Source organism: Phascolarctos cinereus, unplaced genomic scaffold (assembly GCF_003287225.1).
Source record: "Phascolarctos cinereus isolate Bilbo 61053 unplaced genomic scaffold, phaCin_HiC Scaffold_2;HRSCAF=192, whole genome shotgun sequence".
NCBI lineage: Eukaryota > Metazoa > Chordata > Mammalia > Diprotodontia > Phascolarctidae > Phascolarctos > Phascolarctos cinereus.
Genome location: NW_027555625.1, coordinates 113875151 through 113900120, shown reverse-complemented (window position 1 = coordinate 113900120; position 24970 = coordinate 113875151). Strand labels below are relative to the sequence as shown.

Sequence of the window (24970 nt, the reverse complement as noted above, 5' to 3'; positions counted from 1 at the left end):
ACAGGTCTTTAGGCGACCTAGAACCCAGGTGTTTGTCCTCCACTCTGCAAGATTGCTTGTTGTGAAAAGTTTGAAAACCATATGTTTAGGATAATTAAAGGTGAATTTACATAGTAATATTAGGCACAGAGAAATAGATATGCTCTGGGATGGTAAAACATATCATGGACTAAAAATGTAAATCGGTTCAAGAAGGGTTTGGATAAATTTCTAATAGACTGCTGCTAGAACCTAGAGGTGGTTTAGAGGTAGAACCTTAACCTTTGAAATTGCTTCCATGAAGAAAAGCCAAGACGCTCTCCAAATTTGTTCCTTGTTGTCTCTGTCAAAAATACCATGGGTCTATGTCAGCAGTTTATGCTTTACGGACCTTATTCATTGCTGTGTGACTTTGGGCAAATGACTTAACCTCCCTAGACCTCAGTTTCCCCACCTGTAAAATGAGAAGGTTGGACTAGATGTCCTTTAAGGTCTCTTCTAGTTCTAGATTTAGGATTTCCATGAACGATGTTGGCCCCAGTGTTCACAATGCACACAGTAAAAGAAAACCCAAAATCTCTTTCCCTGGGCTCTTCCAATCACTCATTTTGTTGCCCCTCTGTTCCAAGGTTGCTGAAATTTGGATGTCTTCCCAGGTGACCTCAGCGAAAATGGGGCCTTCTCACTCTGTTAATCAATCAATGGATAAGCATTTATCAAGTGCCTATTATGTGCCAGGCTCAGTTATTTGTCATCTGTTATCTTCCTTCATGGGAATTTCAGCCATATCAAACATTCGTGATTTTTCCCTAGAGTTCTGTTTTTACCCTTTGCATCTCCTCCAGTGAGAAAGTGACTGCTATTTCATCTGCATGGGAAAGCTCAATGATATTCTTGGCTGAGACACCAGAGTATGGAAAAAGACAGTATCTTACCGTTTTCCTCAGGAGGAAATTTCACTTCAAAATTCCTTAACTAGCTCTAGGCAGAATCAATTAGAGTCAGAGATACATCTGTCCATAATTAACTTGTAGGCTCCATTTGGCTCCATTTTTGGCCAAAATGGATTTCTCAGTCTCAAGTGTGAAAATGTTCAGCCTCTGCCTAACTGGGTTAAACCAATCAGAAATGCCAAGGAGGAGGAAAAGGAGAGGGCTGAAGAGGAAGGGAGGAATTCCGGTTTTTTTTTTTTCTATTCTTTCAAAAATGTTTTGTTGATGGCTTTTATTTTTATAATGTAATGTAAAATTCTTAATACTGCCAAGTCATTTCCCAAGTAACATTCATTGGTCAGCTGTTTTTTCCTTAACTTAAGGGAAGAACCCCTTTTACTGAGAGCAGAAAAGTTTCATCATTGGCCCTATAGAACAATATTGATCACTGAATTTGGTCTCAATTCTGATGTTTTTGATGTTGTAATCTGTAGCCTAAGGTCCCCAAAGCCCCTGGGCCCTTGGTGGATCAAGTCCAACCCAGATAACTTTCTCTCTTTAGCTCATTCTGCTCCCACCTGCCTGGAAATCTCAAAATGTAGCTTGGGAATAGCTCTTATCTAGGTTTTTTCCAATATAGACAACAGGGTCTCAAGCTCCTGTGCAAACACTCAAGGTGGTGCATTCATATCATTCCAAGAAGTCTTTATTTCAATTCACAGAAAATGCAGAAGAGGCAAAAAACTCATAAGAATCTAGTAAGCAGATCTAGAAAATGTAATAAAGCACTCAAGTAGCAACAGACCCCCCAATAAGACAATCCTGTCAGGCTGAGCAGGCATTGTTCCTTGCCCTCATACCTTCATTGTTTGAGTCACTCACTGTTAGAGCAAGGTCCAGGTTCCTTGCTTCCTCAAGTCATAAATCCACATGACTGTTCTCCCAGCCATGGGGGTGAGGGCCAGGATGGAGAAGTTAAAGAGTACGATGCCGTAGAATCCTCGATTTTTTCTAAGAGGTAATGCTGCTCAGCAAATACTTTCTCTGTCTAGAATAGTAGCTCTTAATCTTTTTTCTGTGTCATAGACCCCTTGGGCTGTCTGGTGAAGCCTATGGCTCCCTTCTCAGAATAAGTTTTTTCAATGCATAAAACAAAATACATACATAGAAAGGAAACCAATTATATTGAAATACAGTTATTTATCTGTATATTTTAAAAATTTCACCATCTCCAGGTTAAGAGTCCCTGCTCTACAAGGTATGATCCCCAAACTCTCGAATATAAGGTCACCCTAAGACACCCCCCAAGGAAGTAATCTTTACTGAGTAAATGTGGAGAAGAGATAGGAAAGGCACTGATTTTCCCAACTCCCCATCCAGAAGCCAGGTCTTCTCTGTTGCACAGTAGACTGTCCTCTGACCAGGGAAAAAACAAAAGCTTCCCAACCCTCCCCCCCAGAAAAGCCCTTCTAATTCTTTCACTTGGCAATGCTGATATTTTTGGCATTCCCATCCCTCCTCCTACCTTTCTAGTCTTCTTTCATCTCACTCCCGAAACATACTCTTCTATCCAGTGACGCTGGCCTCCTGGCTGTTTCATGAACAAGACACTCCATCTCTTGGCTCTGAGCGTTTTCTTTGGCCATCTCGCATTCCTGGAACACTTTCCTCAACTTCAGCTACGGACCTCCCTAGCTTCCTTTAAGTCCCAACTAAAATCTCATCTTCTACAGGATGCCTTCCCCAACCCCTATTCATGCCAGTGCCTTCCTTCTGTTAGTTGTTTCATATTTATCCTATATATGCCTTGCTTTGCATACATTTGTTTGCTTCTTGCCTTCTCCATTAGATTGTAAGTTCCTTGAAGGCAGGAATTATCGTTGCTTCTTTCTGTATCCCTAACCTTTAGCTTAGTGTCTGGCATGCAGTAGGTATTTAATAAATGCTTATTGATTGATTGATTGATTCTCTTTATGAGATGCTCTGTAGAAGTCCCAGAAAGTCAATTTGGAGAATTATAAAGGTATTTACTTCATAAGTGCTGTCACTGCTTCTCTCCTTTAGGTTCTACCTGGAAAACTTCCTCCTGGATAAATATGTGCATTACATCCTCACTGTATACCCGGTGGTCATGGTCGCATTGTCTGGCAATATTGCTCAGCACTATAATACATCTGCTCCAAGCAGAAACAACATCTTCGCAGGTAAACGAGTCTTTTTAGCCATTCCAAACATCTGATGCACCTCTATCACATTCCTATGAGCTACTGGAACGAGAGGAAGGTCGATAATTATTTTCCTTGACTTTCATTTCATTATTATTATTATTTTTTAGGCAATTGAGGTTAAGTGACTTGCCCAGGGTCACACAGCTAGTAAGTGTCAAGTATTTGATCTGATCTGAGGCTGGATTTGAACTCAGGTCCTCCTGACTTCAGGGCCGGTGCTCTATCCACTGCACCACCTAGCTGCCCCCTTTCCTTGATTTTCAATGCAAAGGTATATACAGTGAGGGGTAGTAGAAAGGGTATTGACTTTGGAGTCAGGAGACATGACCCCTTAGTACTGCTTTGAACCAAAGTGAGACCTTTGGTTCATTTCAGCTCACTGGTCCTCGAATTCTGAAAACAAAGCAAAACCAACAAAAGCCAAAAAACAAAAACCAACAAAAACCAAGGTGGATGGATGGATTAGTTGATATCTAAATTTCATACGCGCTCTATCCAGCTCTGTGCCAGGTCTGTGTAAGCCTGTGTGGAATTATTTCTGACCTACACTTTCAATCCCCTCCCATGCACATCTGTGAAACCTGAAAGCACACACGGCCTTTGTTACTGCCATTTTTCTGTTTATCAGGGATCGTCACTTTCCTTCTTATAAAGTAAACAACAGGGCATCTCCTTTCTACCCTGTCCTTATTCTTATTTCTCTCTTCCAGTTGTCCTGATGGTTGCGACAAGTGTGATGTTTTTGGTTCGGCTTGGCCTGGTTACCTGCAGGCATCGCTATCAGCCGCTTACTGTGAGTGAGTCATTGTTTTCAGAGCCGGTAAAGCTAGGAAAGAACCTCAGAGATGCTGAAGATGACCTTAGGAAAAGAAGCTACAGATCTCAGGAGATGGAGCCAGAACACCTTGCTGTGAAGTCATTCTAATTATGGGCAAGACCATTGAGCATCAGGGCTTTGCCTCATGCCAAAACAGCTGTGGAATATGGATGAATGAAACGCATTTATTCAGCATTTACTAAGTGCTAACCATTAGGTTAATTGTTAGGGATACAAATACAGAAGTGAGACCTCATCTTTGTCTTCAAAGGGCTTTTTAGGGGAAAACAAAGCATATGGTGGCCTAGGAATAATATTTTGGCCTGGGAAGTAGCAGGAATGGCATATGGAGCCCTAGAGGAATCAAATAATTACTTTTTTTTAAAAAATTTCTCTTAAAATAAATAAACGTTTATTTTCCTTTTTCCCACTTTCCCCAATTGGGAAAAAAAGAAAAATAAAACTTTTGTGCCAAATATGCAGAGTTAAGCAAAATTAATTCCCAAATTATCCACATCCAAAAATGTAGGTTTCATTCTTCATCTTGAATCTATCACATCTCTATCAGGAGGTGATAGCATGGCTCCTTATCAAACCTTTGGAATCATGGTTGGTTACTGCATTGATCAGAGTTTATAATTCTTTCAAAGCTGTTTGCCTTTATGACGTTGCTGTTGTATAAATTGTTTTCCTAGTTCTGCTTACTTTGTTCTGTGTCATTTCATCTAAGTCTTCCCAGGTTTTTCTGAAACCAACCTCTTTGTGATTTTTATAGCACAATAGTATGTTTGTTGCATTCTTATATCATAATTTGTTAAGCTGTTTCCCAATTTATAAGCAACCTTTTATTTTGTAGTACTTTGCTAGCCCCAAAAGAACTGCTACAAACATATATATATAAATAGATATAGATATGTAGATCTATAGATATAGGCTCTTTTTCTCTTTCTTTGATCTTTTTGGGGTATAAGCCCAGTAGAGGTTGTTGTTGTTTTCATCCTTTGTTCTTGAAGAGGATCAATGACATCACAAGGGTAAACGTCTTGACTTGAAAGTGAATTGGATTTAAGTGAGGCAGGGCTGTGCAAAGTCATCAGCCTCACTCTCTCCTCCAGAGTCATTGAAGTTCAGTAGAAGTATTACTTAGTCAACGAGTATGTTCCTTTTAGTGACTTGCTAAGTATAGTTCCAAATTGTTTTCCTGAATGGCCCTAGCAATTCATAGCTCCATTAATAGTGAATTAGTGTATCAGTTTTCTGCAGCATCTCCAACATTTTTATTTTCCATTTTTGTCAATTTTGCCAATTGGGTGGGTGTTGAAGTAAAACTTCGGAGTTGCTGTAATTTGTATTTCTCTAATTATTGGTGATTTGGAGCATTTTTTCATATGGTTGTTGGTAGCTTGGATTTCTTATTTTGAGAACTGCCTATTCATATCCTTTGACCATTTGTTGATTGGGGAATGGCTCTTACAAATTTCAGTCAATTCTTTAGTACATCTTGGAAATGAACCCTTTATCACAGAAACTTGTTGCAAAGATTTTTTCCTCGGTTAACTATTTCCTTTCTAATTTAAGCTGCATTCATTTTGTTTATGCAAAAACGTTAAATTTTTATGCAATCAAAATTGCAAATTTTCTTTTCTGCTATCCTCTCTATCCCTTATTTGGTTATAAACATAAATCTGAAGAGATTTCTTCTTTGTTCCTTTAATTTGTTTATATTATGATTTTTTTATATATTTAAGTCATGTATTCTTTTAGAGCTAATCTTGATAGACATTATAAAGTGTTAGTCCAAACTTAATTTCTGCCAGGCTGATTTCCAGTTTTTCCCAAGCAGTTTTTGTTTAAGAGTGAGTCTTTACTCCAGTAGTTATGGTCCTTAGATTTATCTGACGTTAGACTACTATATCCATTTGCTTCTGTATGTTATGTAGCTTATCTGTCATTGATCAATATCTTATTTTTAATTACTATGAAATCATTTAAAAATAAATGGCTATTGATATACATATATTTTAAAATTTCCTATTTTTTCCACTTCTTTCTCCCTTCATCCTCCCAGAGACCATTATGACAAAGAATTTGCCAAATTGTTTTGATGATTACTGCTCTGTAGTATAGTTTGAAATCTGGTACTGTTTGTCTCCTTTCTCTTCTACTTTTTTCATTCCCTTAAGATTCTTTACTTTTCTTTGATGTGCCCTTTTCATAATCAATGGTCATTGTAGTTCCCAAGAGAAGGAAAAACAGGGAGTGGGAGGATAGTATTGTAAGATATGTCTGAGATGAAACCAGAATGGAGAACCCAATCTGTAGCTCAATCCACTGAAGAGGAGCTAACTATTCAATTCGTTCTAGTCTCTTCCAGTTCCCAAGGTTTTTCCAGGGAGTGTGGTGTACGTTCTTATCACTTGTGATCATGAGGGATGAATTGTTCTGGTCACAGTAGCTCGTGAAGATTATCCTGAGGTGTAACAGGGTTTGTGGTCTACCTTGGTAGAGGGAGTGGCCACACTGATAAAATCACTGATCTTTGTAAGTACTGAAATAACATATTACCTAAAAGCAATTTAGATTCTGGAAGGAATTTGGATCCTTGATGCTACAGTTCCTCGGGTGTCATAGAGAACACAAGTGACACTCCCTAAACTTGTGAGCTTACCCACCAATTCATCCACTCAGCATCCCTAAGAGGGAAAATTGTGATTCCACGATTCTTTGCTCATCCACCTGTCTTGTTTTACATATAGTCGAGGAATTGATCAACACACCACTCAGCTCAACTTATCTGCAGCCTTTTGTTCTCTGTCAGTATCATTTTTCAACTCCTTCAGATTATATTGTATAGTTCTGTTCTGTTCCTAAGATAGCCATGATGATGGGATAGGGGAGAGTGGGCCAGGTCTTGTCAGTCTTTCTGCCCATGAGTTCTACAAATATTCTTGCCATTTTTTAAGAAGGTAGAAATTATATCATTATGGCATGGCTACTCCATTAAAGTGTTAGTGTCTCTTTGCTTGGGAAACATCACTGATGAAGTAGAACTGTAACTGTAATGAAGAATCACAAAATGTAGGGTTAAAAGGAACTTTCACAACCATCTGTTCCACCATATTCCTAGAGAAGAATCTTTACTCAAATATGATTGACAAGTTGTCATTTAACCTCAGTATGAAGACCTCTAAGGAGGAGGGAACCCATTAATTCATTAGGTGGCTCATTCCACTTCTGGATAGCTCTAATAATTAGTAAATTTTTTTCTAAATAGCACAGAATTGTTTATTAATAGCCTGAGAAAAACCAATCTGTGCCTAAAGAGCCAAGCTCTGGGTAAGAAAGGATTTTTGTTTTGTTTTGTTTATTATTTTTAAAGTGAAAGATACAGACTTCTTCAGGTGCCAATGTACATATCCATTGTCTTCAAGGTCATGGCACTAAGGAGACAATGGGAAATAACTGGTGGGACTGGAAGAGCCTCAGAAGCCATCTACATTTCATTGCCTTTGATGGTCCCCTGTCTCCAGATGTGGGGGAGGAGGGGAGAGGTAACCAGGGTACATGCATCAGAGATATTACTCCATCTCCCAGCAGACTACATTCCTTGTGGAACTGGTATGTACATTTAAAAATGCCGTGGGAGTGCCCATATTTGGATCTCCAAAACCATGCAAATCTCCTGACCCACCTCCAGTATCGTGACTACACCTCTGGTATTGTCTGTTCCCTCCTTCAGATCAAACTGGATTCTCTATCTTTGGTTCCTTTGAACCTCAATATACCACAAACACACACCCTGTTTCTTGGGATAGGACCTCTGGAATGCCAGCTCTTTGTAGAGGGAGCCTTGTTCTGGTCTGTTGATTTTTCTTTTTTATACTCGTAAAAAACACTAGGGGCGGCTGTGGTTCTTCATAAATAAAAAACACTACCACTTTGTTGCTATGGAGATGGGCTCCTCCACCCCGATACCCTGAGAAGCTGGTTTATATGGCCTGACAGCACTTTTTAGAAAGATGCCAATCTCACATCTAGACAAAGTCAGTCAAACGGAGAAAGGCAGCTTCTGAGGTAGGGAAGATGAAGAGGGAATCATCTTATACTCCTTCCCCAGCAAACCACTTTGGATAGCTGGTTCAGGACTTCCAGATTTCCCTTGCCTTCAGTACTATATAGAGACTGCTGATAGCTCACAGGAGCTGAGGGTCTTGAGTCATTAGAAAAATTCAGTTTTCTAGGGGAAGAGTCGGGGTACCCTGGGAACCCAACTCCTACCAGCCGTGGGTTTAATAAACCAAACATTTCTGGTCCTTGTACCATACCTTTGTGCTTGCCTGGGGCACAGGTGTCTCCTGGGGCGAAAGGAACAGTAGGACTATGTGGGGTACCTGCCCCACAGACGCCTACAGATGACAAGCCCTATCCTGATTGCAGCAGCTCCTGGCCTCTAGTCAAGGTGTTTAGCCCAGGATAAACCCCAGCCCAAGAGGTCACAATGTCAATTCCCAGGCCAGTCTCACCTGGAACACTGCCTAGCGAAACCACTTCTGGGTCAGAAGGAGTCAATGAACTTTCTTAGTTGAGCATTCAAAGGTTCTCAGACCAAAGGAATCAAAAATTACTTTTCTTAGGTTAGCCCTAGAAGCAAACTGGGATCAAGGTCCTTCAGACCTAAGAAAGCCTTATTCTAGGAAGGGATTGAGGGTTACTCTGGGCCTAAGTCTGGAAATAGACATCTTGGCTAGGATGAAATGCCCAAATCTTGTTTCATGACAACTGGTGGGTTATTTCAGAAACCTATCCCCTCAAAATTCATGCAGACACAGCATTAAATCTAGTCAGTCACTCACAACTTTCTAATTTTTGCCTTTCCTTTCATAGACATTCGTGTTCAAATGATTGTTCTAGATTTGTAGTTTGACCTGGAGAGCAGACTGGGAAATATGGCAGGTGATGATAACCTTCTCTTTGCCTTCTCCACAGCATTATGGGACTCAGGGAATCTCAAGGAAGCAGCCCAGAGTGTGGGGCAAGTTTAGAAGCCCACACTGATGAGGAAGACTGGTGGCAATGCATATTCACAGGCAGCTCATCTTTCCTCATTCCTTCTACATGGGAAAGGGTCCATTTTAATTAAACAAATGAAGCGAGAAGACACATGGGATGGTCAGAATCTGGAGGCAGAATTGAATTACTTTTACTAAGGAGTTCCTGCACTGGAATTTACATGACTTTTTTCTAGCCTAATGATTAATCTTTTGGAGGAGGTGGTGTGGTGAGAGAGATTAGAAAGGATTTTGTGAGTCTAGTTCTGGACTTAGACAGTTGAAAGCCATACCTCCCAGCTGAGCAAACTTATAGAACTGGTTCTTGGCATAACCAAATGAGTGTGAATCCTGTTGCCTCAATTGTAGAATCGCTTACCTTGGTCCCTTCTTATCTGGTGCACTCCAAATGCCCATTAACCATTGTTTCTACCCACCAGTGCCTTTATCTCCCCTGGCCTCTTTTTTACCTGGGCAACAGATCAGAGAGAGAGAGAGAGGAGACAGGAGAAAGGTAGCTTCTACATGTTTAAGCTAAACGGTAGCTGGAGAGCTGAGTTTCTCCTATTTAGCATTCAGTTGGCTCATCCCTTTGGAATGTGGCAGAATGCTGGGTCCAACCCATTCGGCTGAACTTGACTAATTATAGAAGGGGCCATTGTTCTAGGAGAAGAATTACTCATAAGATGCACCTAAAGTGGCATATCTGGGCAGGTCCACATGGTAACAAAATAGGCAATAACCAATGACTGAAACACATTCGCTGGTTCCTCCTTTCATTCTCTCTTTCTTACCCCTCCCTTAAATCTGCTTCGATACTAAGAATCTATATAATTTCAGGTCATTTGAATAGCAAACTAACTCTCCAGTTGTCATCCTTTCAAATTCTTTAGGTGGAGGTGGCATCTAGCTATTTTACATGCTTGATGATGGGAAACTTACTTTGGTTCAGGTGGTTGTAGCACCAGATGGGTGACATCAAAGCCCCAAGAAACAGACCCAGGCTCGGCGTCTTCCCCAAAGCCTCTTGAGACAGAAAAGAGAGAAATCATGATTGTAATCAATGCTTCAGAAACATTCAACCACTGCCAATGAAGGCCTACTTGAAGGAAAAACAACTCTATCCCTGTAGAGCTGCCAACACTGTTAGCTTAGAATTTCATAAGTTGGATGCACAGTAATTTAGGAAGACAGGATCAAACCTATCAGGATGTATATTCAACATTAGGACAGACTTTGGAGGAAGATAGCTAATGTCATGGAAATATCAGACCAAAGGCCTTATGGTCGTTAATTCGCCATGATGAGGTAATCTTCCCTGTAATTAATACCCCACAGGATGAGGGCTGACATTTACAAAATATTTTAAAGGTTTTTACCTATATGGTACTAGACCCTTTTCCTACTTTAGTTCTAGAACCCCTTACTACTTTTCCAAGGTTTGATGTGGGCTGTTGTGGAAAATCAATGTATGAGCCCCTACTAGTGCACCATTTTTCTATCACAGACCAGTCAAGAACTACAAATCCAAGAACAAAGCTTTTAATTAAGACATCAAAAACAATATCAATAATGAGGGAATAAAGTATTAGAAGTATTCTTTGCCTCCCCCAAACACGTTTGCAACCTCCCACACCTCTTGGAGGTGTTAGGTAGGGAAAAAACAGCCTGAAGAACACCTAGGAAAGGGTGGTGCAACTATCCTTCAGTGTGTGGGTGGATGAGGTTAAAAAAGAGTCAGTCATGTTGTTTCCATCTTTTTTCAGTATTCTTTCAGTGACTAGCATGGGGATCTATTGTAGCCCATCAGTATTAGATTCACTTCAGATCCAGCTATCATTTCTCCCCATGTGGAGTCAAACACCTGATTTCCTGTCCTCCAACATCTTCAGAACTTGAACATGCAGAATGAAGCCTCCAGTAATAGCATCCCATGCTCAGTAGCCTGTGCTCCATGATATCAGACCCATCCTGTTCAAACCTCCAACCACAGACACTCAGGAATGCCTTACGACTTTCCTTTATGTGTGTTTTCTCTGTTTTTTTTTCCAACTTCTTTCTGAGTTTGGGTCTATTGATGTAATTTCTAAATCTAAGCATAACTCCATAACAGTCTGTTGTCCTGGAGTTTCCCCCAGGGTTGAGTAGCTCCCATGACTTAGTTAGTTGGCAAACAGACATTTATTAAGCACTCATTAATTGATAGGCACCATGCTAAGTGTAGGGGATACAAAGAAAGGAGGGAAAAGTGCCTTGAGGACATAGTCATTGCCCTCAAGGGACATACACTTTAATGGAGGAGACAGCATGTAAGTAGCTACGTACGTTCAAGATATATACAATGCAAATAGAAAATAATTTCAGAGGGAAGGCATTAGCAGCTGGGGGAATAAGGAAGGTTTCCCATAAGGAAGCCAGGAAAACTAAGAGATGGTGTTGAAGGAGCAGAATATTCCAGGTAGGGGGAGCAGTCAGTGCAAAGCCTGAGAAATGGAGAGTCCTGTAAAAGGAACTACAAGCAAGCCAGTAGAGCTGGATTATAGTGTGTGGAGGAGGTGAGGTGTAAGAAGACTGGAAAGGTAGGAAGGGGAAATGGCTTATGAAACGCTTTGACTGCCAAACACAGGATTTTATACCTGAGCTTGGAAGTAATAGGGAGCAATTCACTAAGCAGGGCAAGAGGTAGGTGGGGTGACATGGTCAAGCATGTGCTTTAGCACAATCACCTTGGCAGCTGAGTAGAGGATGCACTGGTGTAGAGAGAGACCAGTTATAATGCTATTGCAATGGTCCGGCAAGAGGTGATGAATGCCTCAACTGGGATTGTGGCTGTAAGAGTAGGGAGGAGGATCCATGTGGACACAGAAATGACAGACTTTGGCAAGGACTGGATATGTAAGGTGAGTGAGAACAAGGAATTGAGGTTGACTTTGGAGATGAAGTCAGGCAGACATATTCCATTATGGATCCTGGATATTGTGGCTTCTAGCCCTCTTCTAGCACTTCCCCCAGTAAATGTAGTCATAATAATGACTAAGTAAGAAAAAGTGGAAATCAGATGGAAGGGTGAAGGAGAGAAAAAACAAGGGTCATGGAACTTGATCAATCATTATTAGAAGTTAATTCTCTCGGTTTTTTTTTTTTTTGGTTAGGCAAAGTGACTTGCGCAGGGTCACACAACTAGTAAGTGTCAAGTGTCTGAGGCTGGATTTGAACTCAGGTCCTCCTGACTCCAGGGCCGTAGAAGTTAATTCTCCAAATTCTCCTTTAAAAAGGAGACTCTCACATAGCCATGTCCACGAGTCTATAGATTGATCCCTCTGCCATACACCTAACACATACTTTACAAAATCTGTATTCATTTCCATTGGCATTTCACAGTCAAAAGGCAGTAGATGTTTTAAGAGCCATGACTTAGGGGTCTCATAAAGCTGTGCCAACATGGGGCAATGGAAAGAATCCTGGCTTTGGAGTCAGAGGATCTGGGTTCAAATCTTGCCTCTGATGCCTAATCCTCTGTATGATGGGGCAGCTAGGTGGTGCGGTGGACAGACCTCTGGGCCTGGAGTCAGGAAGACCTGAGTTCAAATCCAGCCTCAGATATTTACTAGCTGTGTGAGCCTGGGCAAATCATTTAATCTTGTTTGCCTTAGTTTCCTCATCTGTAAAATAAGTTGGAGAAGGAAATGGCAAACCACTCTAGTATCTTTGCCAAGAAAACCCTAAATGGGGTCACAAAGGGTCAGACACAACTGAAAGGAATGAACAAGACACTTAGTTTCCCTGACCCTCAGTTTCCTCATCTATAAAATGAAGGGATGGAACTAGGTGCCCTGAGGTCCCCTCCTCTCTGGATCTGTAATGCAATGATTCTGTGACTCAACAAGACAAAGCAATCAGGAATGAACCCTAGGGTAGAAGGAAAAGTCCGGCCATTCCATTGGGAAGGTACATCCAAAAGGAATCTCAGAAATCTCCCACAAAACTCCTCTTTCCCATACTATGTCCTAAGTCTCACCCTTCCTTGGCAAGAGGGATGCTATGCTACCACACGGTGGGACTCCAGGCAGCTAGCACTTCCATATGCTCAGCAGAGACTCTATTGATGCTAGGCCCCAAGGGGTAGGGTAATGAACCAAAGAGGGAGAAAAAGGAGTCTAGCATCCCTCTCATGAGAGGCCAGGCTCCTTCAGGACTGAACTGTGTTGAATCCAATATGTAGGTGTTCAGCAGAAGGGCCCTCAGTGAAAAGAGAGTGGATATAGCAATCCTGTCCCTCTGGGCCCAGAAGTGGTTTCTTAATTAGACTAGGAAGGAAAAAAAGAGTGTGCAGTAAGCAGGGTTGTATCATTAAGAGCTTACTATGTCCCAGAAACTGTACTAAGAGCTAGGGATACAAGAAAGGCAAAAACAAAATGTCCCTTCCCTCAAGGAGCTCACATCCAAATGGGGAAGAGAGCTGCCAATAACTAAGAACATACAACATTGTATATGTGTATACGCACATAGCTACATCTATACGTGCATGTATATATGTATATACATATGTGTGTGCATACACACACACATACAGAGTGTACACGGAAGGTAACGTCAGAAGGAAAGCACTCATACTGAGAATGAAGGAAGCCAAGGAAGTGAAGACACAAAGGGGAGGGAGGACAGCATTCTACTTTTTGGGGACAGCCAATGACAAGTCATGGTGTTTTGTGTAGGAGGAAGAGTAAATAGGCCACTATTGCTGGATTATAGAATGGGGGGGGGAGGGAGGAAAGTATAAGAAAATTGGAAAGGTAGGAAGGACTCAGGCTGTGAAAGGCCTTAAATTCCAAATAGAGAGAGGGTTTTATATTTAATACTGGAAATCACAGAGCTACTGGAGTTTATAGAGTGTTTGTATTGGGGCAGGTGTGGGGTGGGTAAAAGGGTCAGGCTTGCACTTTAGAGAAATCACTTTGGGTGCTGAAGGAAGGCTGGCCTGTATCTCAGATCTTTAGAGTAAAAATAATTGCCTGGCATAGGGAGAGACTTGAGGCGCTGGGCTCGGAGTCAAGAAGATCTAAATTTGAATCCTGCCTCACACATTTACTCCCCTCTGAGTCTGGGCAAATTGCTTAATCTCTCAGCCTTGGTTTCCTTATCTGTAAAAAGGGAGATAATAACACCAATACCACAGAGTTGTGAAAAATCAAATGAGGTGATGCATGTAAAGCATTTTGCAAACTAAGATGTGTTATGTAAGTATTAGATATTACTCCCGTTGCTGCGACTGTTATTACTGCTACTGCTACTACCACCACCATCACCACCACCATTACTACTACTACTACCACAATTTTCACCACCACTACCACCATTACTACTGCTACTACCACCATCACCACCACCACTACTATTACTACCACTACCACCACAATTTTCACTACCACTACCACCATTACTACTACTACTACCATCACCAGCACTGCCACTACTATTACTACTACTACCACCACCAAAACCATTACTCGTACTACTACTACAACTGTAAGAACTACTACTATTGTTACTGCTGCTGCTACTACTATTACTACTACTACTACTACTACTACTACTACTACTACTACTACTACTACTACTACTACTACTACTACTACTACTACTGAAGGTAATCCAGCATTTGGCTATTGTCCTAAGGAGTAAACCTGAGTTGTATTGTCCAGTTGTGTGGGGAGGGACCAGATCCCCTGAAAATTCTGCCAGGCTAACTGCTTTGCAACACCCAGACTTTGTCATGCCTATTCTATGGGCTTTTGTCTCTCATGGGTGTGGGGAAAGAAGTATCAGTGGGAAAGAGGAGGAGGAGATAAGGAAATAGTATGACAACAGTACAATTAAAAGGAGGAAGCACATTCCTCACAGCTGATGGAAAGAAGCCTTGAAGGCAAGGTTGAACTTCAGAGGAAAAATCATGCCAGCCATCAAAAAGGGATGCGGGTTACTAGACCCTTTGGGAATGAGGAAGAGATGCTGCTGCAGCGAGGGCATCCCTGCTGAGGATGGAGGGAGAACCCTTATTTCATCAGAGGTGTATCCTGGGACAGTGGACACAAGGGGAGGCACCTGCATTCCTATGGCAGAAGCTCACACTTCTGTGAACAGGTGTGGAAGGTGAGAGTCAAGAAGTCAGGTAGAACCTGAGATGTGGCTGACACTGAGAGGTTTTGAAATGCTCATTTCTCTCCAAGGTGCTTCACTTTCTTCCTGCTATCGTCTTGGCTTATCACAGGCTCAAAGCAGCGTGGATATAGAGCTGGGAAGTATCACAAGGTGAGTGTAAACTCCTTGTGAGTAGGGATTGTTTCCTTCTCCACATCTGTAGCCTCAGTGCCTAGCACATAGTAGATGCTTGATAATTTTTTTTTTGGTGAGACAATCGGGGTTAAGTGACTTGCCCAGGGTCACACAGCTAGGAAGTGTTAAGTTTCCAAGGCTGGATTTGAACTCAGGTCCTCCTGACTCCAGGGCCACTGCTCTATCCACTGTGCCATCTAGCTACTCCAATAAATGCTTAGAGTTGAAAGGGACCTTAGAAGTCACAGAGTCCAACTCCCTCATTTTATAGATGAGAAAGTTAAGGCCTAGAAAAGTGACTTGCCCAGGTTCATACAGCTAGTTAGTGACTAGTGATGCAAGATTCAAACCCAGGTCTTTCTGACTCCAAGCACAATATTCTATCCACTACTCCACACTGCCTCTAGTCCAACTCACTCACTTAACAGTTTAGTAAACTAGCATGTGTGTCTTCTCCCTTGGAAGTGGTGATTATCCTCCTTAGGTTTCTTAGTCAAAAAAGACAATTCAAAGGCTCCATTTTAAAATTTTAACACAGCCCTCAAAGCCTCATCAATCCCCTTGCTCCAGGTTAGCATAATGATTCATCATGGCCCTAATTTAAAAATGCAAGAGAGTATGGACTAGTGAAATGTACTCTGGACTTACAATTAAAGTCTTGGATCAAACTCCAGTACTTGCCAACTGTATGATCACTTGCCTCATCGGTAAACACAGTTACCTCATTGGATCAAATAAATTAATACATGTCAAGTCCTTTATAAATATTAAAGTCCTGTATAAGATTTTATTGTAGCTGTTCAGTCATGTCTAACTCTTTGTGATCCCATAATGGCATTTTCTTGGCAAAGACACTGGAGTGGTTTGCCATTTCCTTCTCCAACTCATTTTACAGATGAGGAAATTGTGGCAAACAGGGTCAAGGGACTCGCCTAGGGTCACAGCTGGTAAGTGTCTGAGGCTGGATTTGAACTCAGGTCTTCCTGACTCTAGGCCCAGTGCTCTATCTACTACACTACCTAGCTGTCCATATAAGATTTAGCTACTATTAATAATGACGGACCATGGGAATAGTCAATGTTGGGTGGGCTATGGAAAAACTGGCACACTAATACATTGTTGGTGGAGTTGTGAATTGATGCAATCATTCTTTAAGCAGTTTGGAATTAAACCGAGAAAGTGATTAAGGTGTTCATACCCTTTGACCCAGATATCCAATGCCAGGCATCTACCCCCAAAAGGTTAATGATAAAAAGAAAGGCCACATATACTCCAAAATATTTACAGCAAGACTTTCTGTAATAGTAAAGAAGTGGAAATAAAGTAGATGCCCATCAACAGAGAAATGGTTAAACAAGCTCATTCCATCAATATAATGGAATATTACTTCAATATAAGAAACAATGACTACAATAAATCCAGAGACACATGGAAAGACTCATATGTGAACTGTTTCAAAGTACACAGAACCAGGTAAATAATATACATCATGACCACAACGAAACAATAGGAATCAAATGGTGTGTAATTATGATGACCAAACTTGTCCTCAAAGAATAGATAAGAGAAGGCACATCTTCCTTTTTTTTTTTTCAGAAGTGGGGGACCCAGCCCACACGGTGACAGGACATTTCAGTGTAATAGTTTTGCTGAATTGTGTTTTTTCCCCTCTTTTAAAAATTCTTAGTTCTAAGGGATAGCTCTCTTGGAGGGGAGTGAAAAAAAGATATATTGGGAAATTAAAGTAATGTAAAAACAAGATAGTAATAGGACTTATTTTAAAAATGATGTACCACATAGTGAATTCCCATAGAAAGGAGGTTATTGATGATAATAGCCAAAGATAGTAAAAGCTAGCATTTGTGAAGCACCTACTCTGTGCCAGGCACTGTGCAAAGTGTTTTACATCTATTATCTCATCTGATCATCGCAAGAACCCTGGGATGTTGTATTTTAATTAAATAACCCAGCTGGCTGCAAATTAAAAGTCACCAAGGACAAAGAGAATTTTACTTATCAATCAACTTAAGTGAAGAAACTAGCCCCTCAGAGTTAGAGGAAGAGATATTCTAAATGAGAAGCCATGTCATAAATGGCTAGAGGCAGCTAAGGGCTTCAGTGGACAAAGCACTGGGCCTAAAGTCAGGACTCGAATTCATTTCTCATATCCTTACTAGCTGTGTGACCCTGGGCAACTTCTATCGACTTCAGTTCCCACAACTTTAAAATGGGGTTACTAACAGCATCTACCTCACAGGGTTGTTGTGAAATGATATATGCAAAGTACTTTGCAAATCTTAAAGCATTATATAAATGCTAGCTGCTGCTACAGATGAGAAAACTGAAATAGGAGGGTGAGTGGGTGACTGGATGGGATTGGGGAAATGTATCTCACCAACTTTACATACCTGGGGAAATTAGAAGACATTGAGAGATGCAACCAAGGCCACTGGTGAAGTATACTTTAGGGTAACCTGATGCTGATGCTTCTCAGATCTATCTATTCTGCCTCAAACTCTCCTCAGACTTTCATTCTCACATCTCCAATTGCTTTTCGGACATCTCAAACTGGATGTCCAGTAGACATCTTAAACTCCATATGTCCAAAATGGAACTCATTATCTTTCCTCCTAAACTCTATCCCCAGCACCTTCCCTGTTAAAATAGAGGGCAATACTCTCCTCTTAGTGCCTCAAATTCACAAAATAGGACTTATCCTGGACTCCTCACTATCTCTTTCCCCCCCATATCCAATCTTTGGCCAAGACTTGTCAATTTCACCTTCAGAATATCTCTCAAATATACCCCCTTTTCTCCTCTGACACTGCCATCACTCTAGTGCAGGGCTTCATCACCTCATACCTGGACTAGTGCAGTAGTCTGCTGGTGGGTCTGCCTGCCTCAAGTCTCTCCCCACTCCAGCCCATTCTCCATTTAGCCACTAAAGTAATTTTCTTAAAGTGCAGGTCCGATCATGGCAGTCCTGTACGTACTAAACTCCAATGACTTTCTCTTGCTTCCAGGAGCAAATACAAAATGCTCTGTTTGGCATTCAAAGCCATTCATAATCTAGCCTCCTCCTGTCTTTCTAATCTTCTTACACTTTACTCCCCAATACAACCTCTTCAGTCCAATGACACTGGCCTCCTTGCTGTCCCATGAGCAAGACACTCGATCTCTTGGTTCTGGGCATTTTTTCTGGCTCTCCCCTGTGCCTGGAATGCTCTTTCATCTCCACTATGACCACTGACCTTGCTGATTTCCTTTAAGTCCCAACTAAAATCCCACCTTCTACAGGAAGCCTTCCCCAACCTCTCTTAATTCCAGTGCCTTCCTTCCATGAATTATTTTTTATTTGTTCTGTTTATAGCTTGCTTTGTATGTATTTGTTTGCATTCTGTCTCCCCCCTCCATTAGATTGTGAGCTCCTTGATAGCAGGAACTATCTTTTACCTTTTTTTGTGTGTGTCCCCAGGGCTTAGCACAATGCCTGGCACATAGTAGGCATTAATAAATGCTTATTGATTGATATTGATTGAGACTCTGGCCTCTGGACATCTCCAGTTCTCCAGATCCCATTTTCCTTTACATCATGAAAACTCTGAATTTATTGAAGTAACTAGAAATGCTGGTTTGTAGTGGCAGCAGTACTCAGGGTAGGGAAACCCAGGAATGCCTGGGCTCCCCTCCTCCAATTGTGGCATTCTCAGGGATAGAATTCTCATAAAGCTATTGCTACATACACACAAGCCTGGCAGTATTCCCACCAAACTGGTATAAAAGCCTCTCCGCCTCCCACTCCTTTATTCAACAATTACTAAGCAGACCAAGGATCGGAGGAATGACAGGGCTGATGTGGCTGTAGAGGATAATACCCCCACCACAAAGATTAAGTAATCTTTGAGGAAAATAGGAAAACACATCCCCCTAAATAAGAGAGGGAAATAGTAGGTGCCTATGGGGTTGGGTTTTTGTTGTTTGAGCTTTTTCTTTTTTCCTTGTTGTTATTATTGTTGGGAGGAAGGCCAGGCAAATGGGGGAGGGCACCTCTTCTCACCATTTTTTGAGCAACAATCATTCCACAATCCAGGAGGCAATGCCAGGCAAAAATGAGGCACAGCTCTCTATCAGAATATTATATATACACTGTCTCTCCATTTGTCTTTCTCCCTCTGTCTCTCTCTTTTCTTCAGTGAGAAGCAGGCTCCCATACCACGTTCACACATATACATATGTAATGGGGTCTCATGTAGATCAAGGAGCATCCCCCCGCACGTGTAGCATGGGGCCGTCCTATACTGATGGGCTTTGGGACTGGAGGTACACAGAGATCAGAATTCTGTCTACAGGTGTTGCCAACTAATAAGAAGGACTAAAACTAATAGAATCAATGCTTTAATGACTAAATACATGGAGCTCAAAGAGGTCTGATCAGCCACAGTCAGACACACTGTACCTTGACCCCAACATAGTAGTGTCATTTTGGTCCTCTTCAAGAATTAAGAACAACAACCAGACAACATGGACATCTGAACAACCATAGTATCTAATCTGTAAATTTCCTACTTTGGCAGATTAAGAAGGCCTGGTCTGGGAAAAAAAAAACTATTGAATGAGCGTCAATATTGTGGCTCCTGACAAATTTCGTATACCTGGGACTTTCCAAGGACAATGAAGAGTTGAAGTGATGGGTAAAGGGATCTATATTCCCGAGCAATAGAGCTCTACAAAGAACAAGCCATATGAAGTCACCAACACTAGTGGCATCACCGCCCACCACACCCATCCTGAACTAAATGATCTCATCTCCAAGATTGGAGAATGATAGATGACAAACTCAGACAGTAACAATCTAAAAGGAAATTGACTGGGTCCAGGCTTAATATAGAGAATGTTCCTTGGGAAGTGCCACTCTTGGTACCACCCATTGGGTAACTGATCATCTTGCATTCCAATTCTTTTTTTCCCATTGGGAAGATCAGGAGAGAAGATATTGTGCCTCTGTACCAGTGGAGAAGAACAGGCTTGATAGCATCTGGGTGAAATGGGTAGGGAGTGACTACCCCTCCTTGCCATACCTGGGGGGACAGGCCAATTATCGTGAGTTCCATCACACTACTGGAGAAGGTAGCAGAGGAGCAATGAAATCTTGGACTGTCACAATTCCGTGTTGAATGTGTTTCATGGAAATTAGATGGCAATAATTTGTATTAGAATTCAGTGGGACAGAAAGCATGCTACTAGATATCCCATTAATGATATGTAAAGATCCTTAGGAGAAATATAAGGTCACGGGAGTTGGCGTCAATAATATACACATGCCACTTGACATGGGGATGGAAGTGTTGCTTTGAAGCAGCTATGACTGTGTGAGACAACGTGGCATAGTTGTGTGGTTTGTCCTTTTTTCTTGACCATGACATCGGGGAGATGATGACATGACTTGCAAATGAATTGGATTTGAGTGAGGGAGGGCTATACGAAGTGACCAGCCTCACTTTCTCCACCAGAGCCATTTGGGTCCAGTGGCCAGATATAGTTCAGAATGACTGAAGATGGACCAGGATGCAGTGGGAGACCATGGCCCTTTTAAGCTAAGCTCTTTTCAAGTTCTCACTTTGAGTGAGGCAGTGCCCATTCAGGCCTATTTAAGAAGTGAGCCAAGGGATGGCCCCTTTAATTAAAAAAAAAAATCAAACTGGGAGGGGAAGACCTTCAGGGTTGTTGGCCGACAGAGAAACATTTACTATTTACATTCACATGGCATAGTGGGTAGAATTCTGGGCTTAGAGTCAGGAAGATGGCAGTTCAAATCCTGCCTCAGATACTTACTGACCCTGAGTCTTGTGTGACACTGCCCAGATCACCTAACTTCTGTGGGCTTTCATTTTCTCATCTCTAAAATAGCTGGGTAGCAAAGTGGATAGCATGCTGGGTGTGGAGTCAGGAAGCCTTATCTTCCTGGGTTCAAATACGGCCTGATACATTTACCAGCTGTGTGACCCTGGACAAGTCACTTAACCTGTTTGCCTCAGTTTTCTCATCTGTAAAATGAGCTGAAGAAGGAAATGGCAAACCACTCTGGTATCTTTACCAAGAAAACCCCAAATAGGCTCACAAAGAGTCAGACACGACTAAAGCAACTGAACAACATAAGTAGAGAAACTAATAGTACCTATCTCACTGGATATTGTTAGGATCAAACAAAATAAAATGATTAAAACTCTTTGCAAATCTTAAAGCACTATAAATTTGTGCTATAAACTATGTGTAGTTTGCTGGTGCTTTGATGAAAATGATCATAAAACATCAGTTCTCAAATATTTTTTATCTTAGCACTTCTATATATTCTTACGAATCATTGAAGACCCCAAAGAGTTTTTGTTATATGGATTATATCTATTGATATTTGCTGTATTAGAAATTAAAACCAATAAAATTTCTCTCAATTATATGTTTATGGCTTAATTTTAAAATAATAGTAATAAACCCCATTGCGTGTAAATAACAGTTTTTTAATGAAAGATAACTGTATTTTCCAAAACAAAAAGAAGTGAGAAGAGTAACATTTTTTTATACATTTTTGCAAATCTTTTTAATGTCTGGCTTCACAGAAGACAGCTGGATTCTTATATCTGCTTCTGTAGCCAGGTTGTTTTGACCGGTTGTTTTCATCGAAGTATGTGAAGAAAATCTGGTCTCACACGGATATGTAGTTGGAAAGGGGAAGAGTATTTTAACAAGTAAGTAACAGTTTAGTATTATTATAAAAATGATTCACAAATCCTCTGAAAGGGTCTTTTGATGGACCACACTTTCAGAACTGTAGCTCTGGGTTGTATCAACCACCATAATAGCTGCTGTCCAATGACACACTATTACAAAACATGGAATTATGGAACCATTTGGAAGATTCCAAAAAGACCCTGCTACATATCAGGTAATTAATTAATGTGCACACTGAACGAGATTACTATTATTCAGCTTAGCTGAAGGGGCTAATTTATCACATTTACTTATATAAATTCCCCCTCCCCCTAGCTTCCTTGCGCTGCCTTTCCTAGATATATTTTACTGGTAAAAGAAGTGTGTGCAGCGAGGGATAGGGGGTGGAGTGGGGGTAGTGGTGGAGGGATGGGAATAGATTTCTCTGACATTGACATGGTAGCACGAACCCTGGTAGTGCAACATGATTTTCTCCTCTCTTCTCCCACCAGGTCAGATGGTGACCAGAATTTCAAAGGCCATTCATAATCATTTAAATGTAATATAATTTAATGTAAGACTATTATTAATTACTAAAATGCTTGGTATATTTAGCCTGCAGTAATTGGGCCAACTTTCAAAAGTTTGAAATCCTGTCTTTTTATTAATAATTTTTTAAAAAACATCCTTCCAGGCCAGAGGCAGAGCACAAAAGAATCTTTCTCCCGTTTCTTTTATATTGTCCTCGAACAATATCTACTTACCTCTACCTAGTGATGATGACTTTATGTATATTAGAAAATGTTTCATATACAAGATCTCATTTGAGCCAGCTTGAGGCAGCTAGGTAGCACATTGGACAGAGTGCCGGGCTTGGAGTCAAGAAGACCTGAGTTCAATCCAGCCTCAGATGCTTACTAGCTCTGTGGCCCTAGGCAAATCGCTTAACCTCTGTTTGCCTCAGTTTCCTCATCTGTAAAATAGGGGTAATAGTGGCACCTACCTCCTTGGGTTGTTGTGAGGATCAAAAGAGATAATATTTGTGAAGTTCTTGGCATATAGTAAGTACTATATAAATGTTGGCTTATTATTATTAGCTTTTGAGACCACAATAACCCTGAGGATGTATTAATGTACCCATTTGACAGATAAGATAATTGAGGCTTAGCTAGGGTTACACTGCAAGCAAGTATAAGAACTAGGAACCCGATTATTCTGAGTGACGGCAAGTCAGTTTCCTTTCCATTGCTGCCCACCGCCCGTCACAGAAGATCATAGTACTTCAAATGTCATGGAGCCCTTTGTTGCTGAGTCATTTTAGTTTACTCCTTGTGACCCCATTTGGGGTTTTCTTGGCAAAGATACTGGAGGGGTTTGCCATTTCCTTCTCTAGCTCATTTTACAGATGAGGAAATTGAGGCAAACAGGGTGAAGTGACTTGCCCAGGGTCACACAGCTAGTAAGTGTCTGAGGCCACATTTGAACTCAGGAAGATGAGCCTTCCTGATTCCAAGCCCAAAGCTCCAACCACTGTGCCACCTAGCTTTCCCCAGGACCCCTCAGCTGCCCCCTTGGGACTATTCCCAAGTCCATAGTGCTCAAGGGCTAATTGTGTATTTCTACCTATTGCTCATAAGCCCCCATTTCCATTGAATCTTCCCTGCCCAGCTAAATCCCATGACATTAGAGGAAAACAAAGCACACTTACTTGAAGAATAATAACAAGATGTTAAATCGAGCAGTAGATAATCTTTCACCATCCATTCTCAAAGCTACCATCTCTCCATCTAGGTTCTCGGGGGAATGTTGGTCTCAGCTACTGATTAGCTTAGGCTTTTCTTGCCCCCTCCAAGACCCAGCAGGAACAGCATATATTAAGTCATTCGTGGCAGGATGTTGGGTTACCATCTATACAAGTAGCTTTGAATACACCAGGTTTCTCAGCCAGGTCCCACAGGCTGCCTGTAGCAGCAGCATTCGATGTGCGGGTCTTTCAGGCATGGTATCATAGGTTAAGGGCTCTCTGATGGTAAGGGAGAATACAGAGGGCAATTGTTTCTCCTCAGCCCAAGAACAGGGATGTTTCACAGAGTTTGTGCCTTCAGGGTTCAGCAACAAGGTGAATGAGATGCCAGGGCATCTAATTTCTTCTTAAACCCTAGACTTGAGCCCTTGTCTCCTCCCACAGTAAAACTCCTATTCTTCCTCCCAACTGGGTATGCCAAGAGTTGTTGTGCTTTTCACAGGATCCTGGGTGATGTAGTTCCCAAAGACAATATGGAATGGCCATACCCCTTTACAGCATAAAGCCAAATATTTAAACTGTATCCGGAAAGCCAGAACAGTGCTTCCTCTATATTTTCAATTAGCAAAAATGACAACGTTTTCATAAACTATAGTTTCTTCTGCAGTCCTCCTCCATGCAGCTGCTGAAATGATTTTCCTCAAGCACAAATCTGATCCTAAACGCTCCTCTATTTAATGAACATCAGTGCTCCAGGATCAAACAGAGTTTGTCCCAAAAGTTTTAGGGCAGTATTAATCTTTAGCAGCTTAAACTAGTTTAAAATGGCTTTAAGAGACACCCTGTATGATTTCATCTTTATTTCATTCTTTTTTAAATTCTCATTTTGCATGTAGGTTTTTGAATGCCAACATTAATATGATAATATATGCATTTATAAATAAATAAATATATACATAATGGGAAATGTGTGCTCAAAATGTTTTTTGTTTTTGTTTTTCTTTTCTTTTTTTTTTTTTTTTTTACTGATGGGGTTGTTTCTGTTGTTTTTCAGTTGTGTCTAACTCTTTGTGACCCTATTTGGAGTTTTCTTGGCAAAGATACTAGAGTACTTTTGCCCATTTCCTTCTCCAGCTCATTTTACATATGAGGACAGTGAGGCAAACAGGGTTAAGTGACTTGCC

At 41.1% G+C, this 24970-nt stretch overlaps 1 protein-coding gene and 2 long non-coding RNA genes across 4 annotated transcripts in view; 2 read left to right on the top strand and 1 right to left on the bottom strand.

The window, feature by feature from the left end:
• LOC110207694 (uncharacterized) overlaps positions 1-5975 on the top strand; it is a 95476-nt gene extending 89501 nt beyond the window's left edge. For both annotated transcript variants that reach the window (XM_020985444.2, XM_020985443.2), the window contains exons 8-9: positions 2976-3115; positions 3850-5975. In XM_020985444.2, coding sequence (XP_020841103.1) covers positions 2976-3115; positions 3850-4064 — 355 coding nt within the window. In that variant the 3' untranslated portion in view covers positions 4065-5975. The remainder of the gene's footprint in view (positions 1-2975; positions 3116-3849) is intronic.
• Positions 5976-6063: 88 nt separating this feature from the next.
• LOC110207697 (uncharacterized) lies at positions 6064-24683 on the bottom strand. Its single transcript, XR_002324285.2, has 3 exons — positions 23751-24683; positions 9947-10030; positions 6064-7012 (listed from the first exon to the last, which is right to left on the bottom strand). It is a non-coding gene; the product is annotated as an uncharacterized LOC110207697 (long non-coding RNA).
• On the top strand, positions 15161-21791 carry LOC144455796 (uncharacterized). Its single transcript, XR_013484568.1, has 2 exons — positions 15161-15313; positions 19912-21791. It is a non-coding gene; the product is annotated as an uncharacterized LOC144455796 (long non-coding RNA).
• Positions 24684-24970: the final 287 nt, after the last annotated feature.